A 12,149-nucleotide genomic window follows, 5' to 3' on the forward strand; every position below is an offset into this window, starting at 1 on the left:
TCCTGCTGTTTTGTGTGGAGGTGTAACTGTGGTTTAACCTACCAGGGGACTTATTTCTCTTCACCCAGATTAATAACCATTATACCCCAGCTGTGAAGCAAGGAGATCAGTGCAGAGGCAAAGCCCATGACCCACTCCCCTGCTTAAAACATCACTCCAGAGAGTTCTGGGCTGAGTCTAGTAAAGGGCAGCACTGGGTGGTCGGATCTAGCAGAGGGAACGACCTCTCCAGGTTCCTTCTTGTATGGCCAGGGCTGGACAAGAGGATTTCTTTGCAGAGCAGTATTTTCCACCACCAGACCCAAATATCAGTGTCTTCATGGGGTTCATTTTAGAAATGCCCTGAGTGCACCAGCTTGTGTCTCAGGAATCCTGTGTCACGTAGACTGGAGGTTTAATGGGTGTTCTAAACCAGCCCTGGGTACTGGTAGGGACATGGCAAGCAAAGCTAAAACCATCTCTTGGGGTGAGGGACCATGGGAGGAAACGTGGTGAGCACTGAGCATGCAGGAGTCACTGGGGGAACCTGTTCCTGCCCCAGTAGGGCATGTCCTACCTTGTGTTTAGTTGGGTCAACGTGCTCTGTTTAGCTTGTCAGATGTTGGTTTGCTTAGTAGCTCTGAGACCCACATGTGACAGGGTGGATGTCCAAGCCCTTGGTCACAGCTGGAACCAGATGTGGGGGTGTGCAGGAAGCAGGACAGCATGGGGTGGGGGGAGCAACAAACAGTCATCCTGGCCACAAAGATGAGTGTAAAAGGGTTCAGCTTTACTGTCGTGGAATCACAGGATGGGCTGGGTTGGGAGGGACCTTAAAGATCATCCAGTTCCCTGCCATGGGCAGGGACACCTCCCAGCAGCCCAGGCTGCTCCAAGCCCCATCCAACCTGCCCTTCAACACTGCCAGGGATGGGGCAGCCATAGCTTCCCTGGGAACCTGGGTCAGGCTCTCACCACCCTCACAGGGAAGAATTTCCTCCTAATGTCCAACCCTCTACCAGTTAAAGCCATCACCCCTTGACCTGCCCTTGTAAAAAGCCCCTTTCCATCCCTTGTAGCCTCTTCAGGTGCTTCAAGGCCACTCTGAGGATCAACATGTAGCAATAAGGGTGAAGAAGTAATAAAGACATAAGAAGGAGCAGCAGGATGGAGTGAGGACCCATCTCCATCCCCACCCTGCAGGCCGGAGGGGAGGTCTTTGTTCTATCTAGAACTGGGCAGAGCTGTGTGGGTCTTTCAGCTGAAAGGTTATTTTCCACCTGGGAAGACACCAAGCTGCCCAAACCTGAGCTGCTCCCTGGTCGTGCATCAGTTCCAGGCGAGGGGATGTGGATGTGGGGGGCACAGGTGGGATGGGGGGCAGGAGCTCAGCCTGCAGCTCCCTCACTGCTGCTGCTCCTCCCACATTGCCCTTGGTGGCCTCCTCCCTGGGGAAGGCTCCTTGCCCTGGTGTGTGGCAGGCTCAGGGCTGCCTCCAAAACATTCCCCAAAGGTTAGTCAGGAGCTGGTGGGTGTTTGTGCTCCCAGAGCATCCATCCTGGCTTTCCTTTGTATTCATCCTTTATCCCCTTTGCCTGCACAGCCTGGCGGGTTCCCCACACTGAGCATCAGGCTGGGCCACCCTGGTCCCCTTGTGCTGCTCCCCAGGGGACACCCAGCATCACCCCTGCTCATACCAAGCTCTGGGGAGGGGGGAGAAGGACATTCCTGCCCTGGGTTCCAGGCTGGCAGGCAGCCAGGGGGGAGCACCCATGTTCTCACTCCTTTTGCATAGACCATAGCTCTTTTCCATGGGCTTCTCCCACCCAGACAAGCTGGTGCAGGAGGTTGTTTTGGCTCCTGCACAGAACAGTTTGTGATCTGCAGGTGTCGGTGCTTCTGGCAGCTCAAGGGGGGGGGCTGAGGACACAACGGGGGGGTCCTCACGGGCCAGGTGAGGTTTGAAAGCCACATCATGTCACAGGGCCAACTGAGCCCAAGCCTGGGGGCTCAAGGTGCTGGGAATATGCATTTAAATCTGATTTTTAATTGCTCAGAGTGTGCAGGGTTCCCTGCTGGCAGAGCTGCTGGGGAGGATGGAGCAGTTTCCCATCAGCCAGCAGAGGAAGGAGCCTGTTGCCATGGAAATGAGCTTGTTACCCCCTTTCCTGCTCCCTGGAGGTGCCCTGGAGCAGCCAACTGCTCCTGAAGGCAGCCAGGAGAGCTGGGTGCCAGCCCTGCTGAGCCCAGGGAGGGGTGAGGAAGCTGCTGGGGGGGCTGCAGGGCAGGGTGGCCTGGGCACATCCCCCCAGCACAGAGACCCCACACCCCTGGGGTGCCCCACAGTCCCTGCCACCATGTGTGTGTGTGTCTGTATGCATGAAGTGTGTGTGTGTGTGTGTGTGTGTGTGTATGAAGAGCGTATGTCTGTACATGTGCATGTCAGGTCATTTCTCCAGGGGCACTGGCTCCTGCTCCTGCTCACACTTGTGCTCCAGCCCCTTCCCCAGCCCCACTGCCCTTCCCTGGACACGCTCCAGCCCCTCAAGGCCCTTCTTGTTGTGAGGGGCCCAGAACTGACCCCAGGATTCCAGGTGCTCACCCTGCCCTGCTCCTGCTGGCCACCCCAGTGCTGGTACCAGCCAGGAAGGAGGCTGGTGGCTTTCTGCTACAAGGCAGGATGCAGCCCAGCCTGCAGGAGCTCGCTCCCTTTCTGAATGCTCCTCCAGACTCCCCCAGCACACACCATTTTCCTCTTGTTACAGAATTCCTGTGGCTGAGCTTATCTGGGTGGCACAGAAGGCACAGAATGGCCCTTCATCCACCAGGTTCTGCCTGGAGCACACTGGGGCTGTGCACTGTAATGTAGGGCTGACATGAAACATTGGTCCTGGGGAAAAGTCCCAGATCAGTAGTTTATGAACTCAAAGCCCATCTGATTCCAGGAGCAGCTGCAGAGTCTCCTGGGAGCACCCACAGAGCTGCCCAGGGCCAACTGGGCTGTGGTGGGCACAGCTTGAAGCCCAGCTGCTCTGCAGGGACCCTGAGAGGTTTCTGGGGCACATCCTCTGTTGGGACAGTGGAGTGTGGGCAGGGACATGCACTAGGGGTGAGCACAGAGCAGAGGTGTTACTTCATGACCTCTTCTCTCTGGTGACCAATGACAGGACCCAAGGGAAAGGTGGGAAGATGTGCAGGGGGAGGTTTAGGTTGGACATTAGCAAGAGATTCTTCACCCAGAGCAGTTGGAGCACTGGAATGGGCTCCCCAGGGAAGCAGGCATGGCACTGAGCCTGACAATATGCAAGAAACACTTGGACAGCACCCTCAGGGACACAGTGTCAACTTTGGGCTAGTCCTGTTCTGGGGCAGGAGTTGGACTTGGTGATCCAGGCTGAGGAGGTGGTTGAGCCACCATCCCTGGAGACACCTAAAAGACAGATGTGGTGCCAGGGGACAGGGTTTAGTGGAGGATGCAGCAGAGTTGGGGTAGTGGTTGGACTTGATCTTGAAGGTCTTTTCCAACCGGAGTGATCCTGTGACACTGTGATAGTGCAGAGGTTACCCAGGGCCTCCCCAACCAAGAAATGTGTGAACCACAGACATAGAATCATAGAACACACTTGTTTGGGTTAAAAGAGACCTAAAAGATCATGTAGTCCCAACCCCCTGCATGGGCAGGGACACCTCCATCCTGCCCTTCGACACTTCTAGCTTCCCTGGGCAACCTGGGCCAGGGTCTCACCACCCTCAGGGAAGAATTTCTTCCTAAGATCTCATCTCCCTTAAAAAAACTCTTTCCTTCATTCACCTCATCAGAGAAGCAAGCCAGGGTCAGGTCCCTGCAGAGAGCAGCAGAAGAGCTCAGCAGGTAGGACACAGAAGTATCTGAGAAGGGTGCCAGGAGTGAAACCAGTGCTCTGCAGGCTTGGCAGCTGCCAGCCAGCCACAGATGTTGGAAATCAGGGGTAGGGAGACTGAAGGAACTGGTGAGAACTCATTCCCAGCAGGAAATTTGAATCAAGGGGGAATCAGGAAGCTACAGACTGGATTGGATCAGATTCACTTTCCCTTTCAGATGCCTCTTGAGATAACATCCTCCGGCTCCAGGTGATGTTTCTGCTGGGGACAGCTACTGAGGTCCATCAGAAACTGCAGTGGAGAATTCCTGGTGCTCTCCATAGAGGCTGGACACACCTCAACAAGCCCAGGTTTTCATTCAGGACACTCCCTGAGGTGTCTGAGCCTCAGCATTGGCCACAGTTTGGTTCTGTATCATAGAATAATGGAACCGTTTGTGTTGGAAGGTTCCTAGAAGAGTATCTAGTTCCCCCTGCATGGGCAGGGACACCTCCCACCAGACCAGGTTGCTCAGACCCCCATCCAACCTGCCCTTGTCTCCCTGCTCACAGTGCATTCCAAGAGCACTGGTTCAGAGCAGCATCATTGATTTCTTCTAATTATAAACCCTCTAGAAAGTTTTCAGCTTGCAACAGTCCCAGTTTCCCTCCCAGTGGAGCCAAGACAAGCTGGGAGTTGCTCCCTGGTTGCCCTCATTCCAACAGTAAAAAAGCCAGAGTGATTGAAAATTGAATGAGGGAAACTGGCAGATTGCAGGAGAGGGGTAAGAGAAGAAATGACCTGGGAGTCTTGTCTCTGGCTTCATGGAGCTGGAGCTCATGCTGGACAATCTCCTGTGCCAAGATGTATCTGATGGAGGACACAGCTCCTGCATGGAAGCACCAGAGCCTGGAGCAAAGCAGGAGCAATGACCATGTGCTTGTCAACAGGCCAAACACCCAGTGCCTGAGCCAACAAGGGTAACTTTGGACCCCATCTGAGATGTTTCCTCTTCCTAAAGGGCAAAATGACAGTGGAGCAATAAAAAAATACTAATAAACAATTCCCTATGTTAGCATAAAGCTTAAAAGCAAGAGTTGGAGATGCAGCACGAGATGAACATTTGTCAAGAGAGCAATTATTTTCTGCTAGATAAATGAACTGGTACAGGGGGAGCCCAAAGCCCACAGGTCATTGCTGCTTCCATGTTAGGAGGAGCTGGAAGCCATGAGTGTGTTGTGAGCCAGGGGGCTGGCAGCAAAGCACCAGGTAGCACCACAGCAGGCTCTGGTGGAAATGCTGGTACAGAGGGAGCAGCAAAGGCTGCCAAGAGTGAGAGGGAAGGAGCAGCAAATGTCACCAGAGGTGACGATGAAGTGAGTTTTCCACCTGCTCCAGGTATGAGGGAGCAAGGGGCTGATCCTGAGATATTGATTGTTCTTCCAACACAGTCATCTTGGGACATGGTGAGGCAGATCCTGGAGCACTCAGTTGGCTTTTCCTCTACACTAGGACAGGATCCATGCACCATATTGAAGGTCCTCAGCTTCCCTGCCCATGAGAAGTCTATGAGCACTTCCAGGCTTAGGGAAGCTGACACACTCCTGCAGATCCTTTAAAAAGGATGCAAATAAAGAGCAGCTCTGGGCTGTGAAGCACAGGCAGGGATGAGCATCCATCTGGTGATGGGTGAACCCAGGCTTTGGACAGTTTCTAGGAAGGTTGTTCCCTGAAGGTTGGGGGAACAAACCTGTAAGCTACAGCAACTGTCCCTGAGCCAAGAGCAGGAAGAAAACTCCAACACAGGTTGGGCATCATGCCCTGCTGAGGTGGGATGTGGCAACCTGCAGATGGGTTGCTGCTGGTGAGATGGACCGACCACTAGGAGGGAATTCTGGCCTTGGCATGTGGGTGGACTCAGGAAGATGCTGGGACTCAAGCTCAGCTTTGAGTTTCCCCAAGACAAAGACCTCAAATGCAGGGTTAGGGCATAGGCGAGAAATCGTTGCTCAAACCTCCCATGGCAGGGACTTTCCCAGGAGGGTTGCAAACCCTGGGCCAGCCCAGGGCCCTCTGCACAGCCCCACTAATCCCACCTCTGGACACGCTGCACGGAAACCATATAAATTAACCCCATTTCCACACCTCCAGTTGCCAAGAGAAACCCTTTTTACAGTCGTGCTGCTGCTGCAGTTCCCAGCTGCTCTGCTTTGCTGGCTCTTTGAACACTCCAGAAAGCAGAATATGGGTGGTGAGGTTTCCTGGTGCACTCAAAGCAGGCTGGAAATTGGTGCCTAAATCCTGAGGGGATTTGCAATCCAGCTGTGAGCTGTGCAACAGGGACCTGCTGGTGACTGTTGTGCACTCACTGGTTCTAGCTGGGTGGCCTGAGCACTGAATCCCTGAGGAGCAGGGACAGTAGCAAAACCACCAAACCCACCAGACTTGCTTGTCATAGAATCTATGTGTGGGCAGCAACAGGGACTTGGGCTTTTGCCCCTGCTCTCCACTGCCCTGCAGATTTTATGCTCTGGGTTTTTTTGATTGTTGCAGGAAACAAAGGGAATTTCAGAAGTCAGTGCTGCTGATTGTAGATGGATAAATATATATGTGTGCACATCTCCCTGTGCAGGGTGCATAGATATTGCAGGGTCTGGGTTTCTTAAAAGTGCACTTTTATTTCTTAGTTAACCACTTGGAGGATTAATGACCTTTGTCTCTGTGTGATGAGCTGTGCAGGGGTGCTCAGGGAAGGCAGCCCCAGGCAAGGCACCAGCAGCTCCAGGCTGGTCAGGTTTGTCCTGTCCTGACCAGGCTGGGGGGGGAAGGAGCAGGGATTTCTTGCTGCACCTTGTCTGAAGGAGCAGGTCTCCAAGGCCTGGGCTGCAGGAGCAGGCACGGGCTGGCATTGCCTCCCCTGCACTGCAGTGTTAGGCCAGAGGTGTTTGGTCCTGCTGAGATGTCTCCAAGGTTTAGCAGCAGGTGTCCAGGTCCTGGTGCTCACTGCTGGCTGTGTTGGGGTGTGAGGCTGGAGGGTTCAAGGTGCTGTTCAGAGGATGAGCATCTGCAGACTCAGGTGTCTTGGGGTGGTTCCATACTCCTTTACTGACTGCACCAACAGCTCAGAGGGACTCGTCTTCTCCCCTGTGAATCAACTGTGTCGATAGCCTCTCTTCTTACCTTTAGCAGATAATGATACCACGAAGTTCCTCTACTGAAAAATGTTAATTTCTACATATTCTGCAGGAATCATCTGTTCTTAACCTCTGGTGTGTGTAAGAACAATGCTTACCTACTGGATCTACAGCAGAAGTCAGCCAAGAGGGAAATGTTCCCTGCTCGTGCTCACCACGCAGGCACAGCTGGAGGAAAAGGGGCAGAGAGAAGGTTGTGGCTCATGACAAGGTGTAAGAGCCACCAGGGGAATCTTTCCAGGTTTTATCTGTGTTGGGATGACCAGGGTTGATACCTGATTGCTGCATCTCCAGCCTGGAAGGCTGTTCCTGGCCCAGGGCTGTGCTGCTCTGCTGCTCTCCTGGCACCCAGAGCTCAAGCAGCGTCCGTTTGCAACATCCACACTGCTAAGGGTGGAAAAAACCACTGAGGTTGGAAAAATAACACCACGGGTGGAGAACTGTGCCATGCCCCTGTGCCTCTCGTCCTCCTGGCACCACATCTGTGCCCAGTGGCTGAGCTTAATCCCATCCTCTTCCCACAGTTTGACATGCAGAGGATAACACTGGAGGAGCTGAAGCACATCCTGTACCACGCCTTCCGGGACCACCTCACCATGAAGGACATTGAGAACATCATCATCAACGAAGAGGAGAGTTTAAATGAAAACTCTGGCAACTGCCAAACGGAGTTTGAAGGTGAGAGAGAAAGTCTCTGTGTTTCTGTAAAATTATTCCCTTTCTGCATTATCTGTAACTGACCCGTGACCCGCGGGGATGCAGGGAGTTATTTTAGAGTAAGTGGTAATGACACACTTGGGGAGCTAAGAGCTACTGTCAGCCTTCTCCTCTGTGGTCTGATCCTGTTTCAGGCAGGAGGATGAGCTGGTAGCTGTTTTGCTTTATGGCCTTCCTTTCTCTGGTGGGATTCAGGCCAAGGGACGAGCAGCCTGTGCTGCATCACAGACCATCACCACCATCTACCACCAACTGTATTTCCCTAGAGAAAGATGCAATTATCATGGAAATGCTTCACTGGGGGTTGGGCTTTTCTGTTGTCTTTCCATCAGGAGAAAAGCTCTCCTGCTGTGGGCTCCCAGGGAGGAGCTGGCAGAGTCCTCCTGCACAGGGTGCTGCCTGCACCTCTGGCTGGAGCTGCAGTGAGCAGGGGCAGCCAGGACAGCTCATGCCAGCACTGAGTGTCTGCAAGGTCAAGGCCCAGCAGTCCTCAGAGACAGCAGAGAAAGGGACACATCTGCTCTGGCAGCTGTTGGTTAGCATGGTGTCCTCTCAGCAGTGCCACAAGACCAAGTGGTGAGAGCCTGGGACCAGGCAGAGCCTCCACCTTCACAGGGGATTTTGCACTTCCAGCAGAACTGACACTGGCAAGAACACCCCCCGTTTTGAAGCCACCTTGGGAGAAGGATTTTCTTGGCCAGAGGAACTTGTGCTGCTCTGAAGCATTGCTGGTTGGAACACCTGAACAGATATAAACCACCACAAGTGCAGAAAAGTCCTAGAGAGAACTTCAGGAGTTGTGCATGTCACCCTGGGACAGCTTCCCCCCCACTTTCTGTAGGACATTTGGGGGGAAATCCTGGTACTCAGGGGGTCAAACAGCCTGTGAAAGGACACCAGTCTGAGACAATGAAGGATCTTTAAAACGAAGCAAGGGATAAACATCCTGCTGCAATCCCTAGCCTGGCTAATTAATGGGATTCAGCAGCTCCATCCAGCACATTCACCCTCTGCCACCTCCTGCAGAGAAGATGTAGAATGTTAAGAAGCTGCAGGAGGGAGGGAAGCAGCAGCACTTTTTGAATCAAGTCAAGCAACATATTATTTTATGATTTATTTATTTTTTTTGCTCCTCCTGGAAATCAGCAGGGAGGAGAAGGTGCTTCCTGACAGGAGCAGAGTTGTTATTCCCCATTGACCTGCTGATTCAGTGGGGACATGAGGCAGCTGCCACCGTGGGGAGAGGCACCCAAGCTTCTTTCAGCTTTGTGACTTGGGTGAACTATCCCAGTCACACACACACACACACACAGCAAAATATGGGTCCAAAATCTCAGCATCTTGTTTTGGAAGTCCCAGCTTCCAAAAGTACAACAAGAACAGCTTTTCTCGTGGGCTGTTGGCATTGCTGGTGAGAGGCAGAACCCAGAAGCAAAACAGACCCTTTTTTAGATGTTGTTAGAAATACACAGACACACAGATCCAGCAGGGAATAAAGATCTGTCAACAAAGATGCAAAGTTTTCCTTCAGGTCCCAGAAGAAAGAGCTGGTTCTGGTCCATGGCAGCTCTGACATGAGCTTTTCTCCCAGGAACAGCAGGTTGGGAACAGGTTGAGTCCCTGAAGCTCCCCAGGCTGGACATGCCAATACCTGAATGACCCACTTGTGCCCTCAGCATTCCCATTTCCCAAACACTAAGGTTCCTACAGGGCTCAGAAGCAGAAATTATAGGGTCTTATGGTGTGGAGCAAATGGTTCCAAGGGAGAGCTGGCAGGAAGGTTGGACAGCATCTCAGGCAAGTTTTACCAGGCTGGACAGACCTGTCACCGTGTCAGTCAGTCACCCTTTGCTCCTTAATTGGTGGAGTGAAGGAGATGCTTTTTGGGTGTAATTCCTCCATCTTGTTTGGAGAGGGGCCAGAGAAGGGGCAGGAAGATGATCCAAGGGCTGGAGAAGCTCTGCTCTGGAGCCAGGCTGGGAGAGTTGGGGTGTTCAGCCTGGAGAAGAGAAGGCTCCAGGGAGACCTGAGAGCAGCTTCCAGTGCCTGAAGGGGCTCCAGGAAAGCTGGGGAGGGGCTTTTCATCAGAGAAGACAGTGACAGGACAAGGGGTGATGGTTTTAAACCGAGAGAGGGGAGACTGAGGTGAGATCTTAGGAAGAAATTCTTCACTCTCAGGGTGGTGAGGAGCTGGGATGGGTTGCCCAGGGAGGTTGTTGGTGCCCCATCCCTGGAGGTTTTTAAGGCCAGGCTGGATGAGGGTTTGTGCAACCTGGTCTGGTGGTTCCCTGCTCATGGCAGGGGGGTTGGAGCTGGATGATCTTTAAGGTCCCTTCAACCTTAATGATTCTATGATCTTATTTTAGGTGCTACCTTGGGATGAGATGATTTTCACCTTAGAAACCACCTGTATCTTTCAGCTGTAGAGGCAGCCTGAAGGGACTCAGAGGCTCACATCTATGGTTAATGGACATTTCATCCACTCCATGGAAGTGCCTTTAATGATGGGTGGGAATGAAGCCAAGATGAGTCTCAGTGGTTTTCACTGAGATTTGTGAATGGCTCCTCAGGGGAAAAAACACAGCAGGTACTTTCAGTAGTACCTGGCTGAAATGGGGGAGGTCCACTCACTAGCACCTTGGAGTATGTTCCTGCAGTCCAAGAGAAGCCCTGAGACACTTCTCCAACCTTGGGACACTCACTCCCTGCTCCACACCCAGTGTTACCTGGCTCAGCACCCCCCAGGGTGCTAAACAGCCTTGTGCAGGTAACATCCTCAGTGCTACAAATAAGCCCAAATGTTGGTCATTCTCACTATTTTGCCATCTTGGCTTCTTAGTACAATAAGACCTTTACAACTCTGCAATATTCCTCCTGCATCAAGATCATTTTCTCTCTCCCTCCCACACACAGACACACACACTTGGAGCCAATTCCAACATCCATACTCTGGTCAGGGACAAGTCCAGGTTTCTGTTCAGTTCACTCTGAACATAAGAGTCATTTGCAAGACATCAGCTCTAGGCCTGCATGACAACCTTCCCTCCTACACATTTCTAAGGGGTTTAATTGGCCTTTTTCTTGATGAAGGGCAAAGCAATGAAAACGCCCAGCTCTTCAGGACAAGCAGCCCACACCACCTATACAGAACACGACCAGAAGGCAGGCAGGGTTATGTTTTCAGCCTTCTTCTCAATTATTGTTACTGCTTGGGGCAGGAGAATAAAGTTGAGGGCCCAGAAGAGTGAAGGTTTTATCAACAGACACAAGAAAAGGACATCATTGTACTGCTGAACATTGCAGCAGGATTGAACTACTGAAAATTTATGGTCCAAAATTCATTTCTCTGGCAGTTCCCATTATCCAAACACTCCCAACATGAAGCTGGAGGCAAACCAGAGTGCCAGCTGGTTGCAGTGACCCGTGCTGTCTGCTCCAGGTATTTCATCCTCAGCCCTGACGCTCACATGAACTGGACATACCAGAGCTGCTGCAATTCCCCTCCCTGCTCCCCCTGGATGAGCACTGAGAGCATCTACTCCTCAGCAAAGGGCTTGGGAATGACAAACTGGCCTCTTAAAACACAGATAATTCCAGGCAGCCAGAGAAAGCAACTATCACTCACCCTTGGCAGGGTTATGACAGAAGCCACTATAAATAGACTGTAGCTGATTGTGTCAGGGAGCCTTTTTCTGCAGGCAAAAAGGTTCTCAGTGCTTACCTTGACCATCTCAAACCTCTATGGGCATCTGGACCAGCCCAGCAGCCACAGCCAGTGGACTGATGCACCCTGAAAGGGGGTGGACCCATTAACCCCATGTGCTGGTGGAGAAGTTGTAGGGGTGGCAGCTCTGTCTCTGCCACTAGTGACCCCGTGGTGAGTCCTCCTCACCAGCCTGTCCTCTGCACATTGAGAAGATGAAGCATGACCCAGCCTCAATTTGCCTTTGCTCTTGAGATCTCATTCAGTTTGGACAGCTTGTGAGCTTCTGTCCCCTCTAAGAAGGGGCCAGGACATGTCCAGAGGAGCTTCAGGCTCTGACCAAGCCCAAGGAACCAGCTCATGTCCAAGCCCTGGCACATCCCGTGGGCATTAAAACCTCCTGCTGGTGACCAAGTGCAAACAGGTTGAGCATCCAGCCCTGTGACAGTGTCAGCTATGGAAAACAGCAGGAAAAAGCAGGGATGCCAAGCTCAAAGGATCTCTGGATTAAGAGAAAAGAGAGAAATTAGGGTAAAAATTCACCAGTGAGTGGGGAGATGGGGGAGGGACACACAGATGGGTCTTCATACTTAAGGGGGCAATTGTGCAGCACAGAGTTGTGTTCACAGTGAGGTGACTCCAGCTTCTTTCTCTTCCTCTGGACTGTAAAGGGGCAGAGGAACTGTAATACTGGTCTTCTTGCTGGACTCATTCCT

General features: G+C 52.4%; 1 protein-coding gene across 1 annotated transcript in view; it reads left to right on the plus strand.

The window, feature by feature from the left end:
- The window catches only part of CALN1 (calneuron 1), a 110,058-nt gene that overhangs the window by 96,163 nt on the left and 1,746 nt on the right, over nucleotides 1–12,149 (plus strand). Inside the window, exons 4-5 of the mRNA XM_009999119.1 lie at nucleotides 7,538–7,691; nucleotides 8,601–8,603. Of these exons, the coding sequence (XP_009997421.1) occupies nucleotides 7,538–7,691; nucleotides 8,601–8,603 (157 nt within the window). The remainder of the gene's footprint in view (nucleotides 1–7,537; nucleotides 7,692–8,600; nucleotides 8,604–12,149) is intronic.

The sequence above is a fragment of the Chaetura pelagica genome, unplaced genomic scaffold (genome assembly GCF_000747805.2).
Source record: "Chaetura pelagica isolate M959 unplaced genomic scaffold, ChaPel_1.0 scaffold230, whole genome shotgun sequence".
Lineage (NCBI taxonomy): Eukaryota > Metazoa > Chordata > Aves > Apodiformes > Apodidae > Chaetura > Chaetura pelagica.